Genomic DNA, 551 nt, shown 5'->3' with positions numbered 1-551 from the left:
GGCTGTAGAAGTGCACGGCCGGCAGCGCGAAGACCCGCTCGCGCATCGCCAGCCGCGGGTTCTCCTTGAAGTTGACCTTGAAGAAGCGCACCCGCTCGTACCGCGCTTCGGCGCCCATCCGGCGCACCTCTCGCGCAAAGACGGGAGCGACGCTGCGGCACGTGCGGCACCAGGGCGCGTAGAACTCGACGACCGCGAGGCCGGGCACTGCGCCGACCTCGGCCGCAAAGTTGGACTCGTCCAGCTCAACCAGCCGCAAAGCTGGCGCAGCGGCGGCACGGGAGGCGGCGGGCGGCGCGAGAAGCGGGATCGCCTGTAGCCGCAGCGCGACCACCGCAAGGACGAGGGCGTGCAGCGGCATATATATATTTTTATGTGCCTCCTCGCTCGCCCTCTGGTGTTTCGTTTCGTTTCGCTAAAAGTAATTGCGCGCTATTGCCTAGGGACCTACTCGAGTAGTCCATGAAGGTTGCAGCGAGAAGCGGCGAGAGACTGCGAAGAGAGATAGGAAGAGGCAGACTCCCTCTAGGGTGGGCGACGGCTAGCGCATC

The 551-nt window shown here is 64.8% G+C and overlaps 1 protein-coding gene across 1 annotated transcript; it reads right to left on the bottom strand.

Annotated features, from left to right (window-relative positions):
- Positions 1-4: 4 nt before the first annotated feature.
- EMIHUDRAFT_50538 (hypothetical protein) lies at positions 5-250 on the bottom strand (the record flags this gene model as incomplete). Its single annotated transcript, XM_005760166.1, has 1 exon — positions 5-250. A coding segment is annotated over one exon (246 nt), but the record flags the coding sequence as incomplete, so codon positions are not given.
- Between the last annotated feature and the right edge of the window lie 301 nt (positions 251-551).

Source organism: Emiliania huxleyi (genome assembly GCF_000372725.1).
Source record: "Emiliania huxleyi CCMP1516 unplaced genomic scaffold EMIHUscaffold_7762, whole genome shotgun sequence".
NCBI lineage: Eukaryota > Haptophyta > Isochrysidales > Noelaerhabdaceae > Emiliania > Emiliania huxleyi.
The sequence above is the reverse complement of the archived record's forward strand: the minus strand, read 5'-3'. Positions and strand labels throughout refer to the sequence as shown.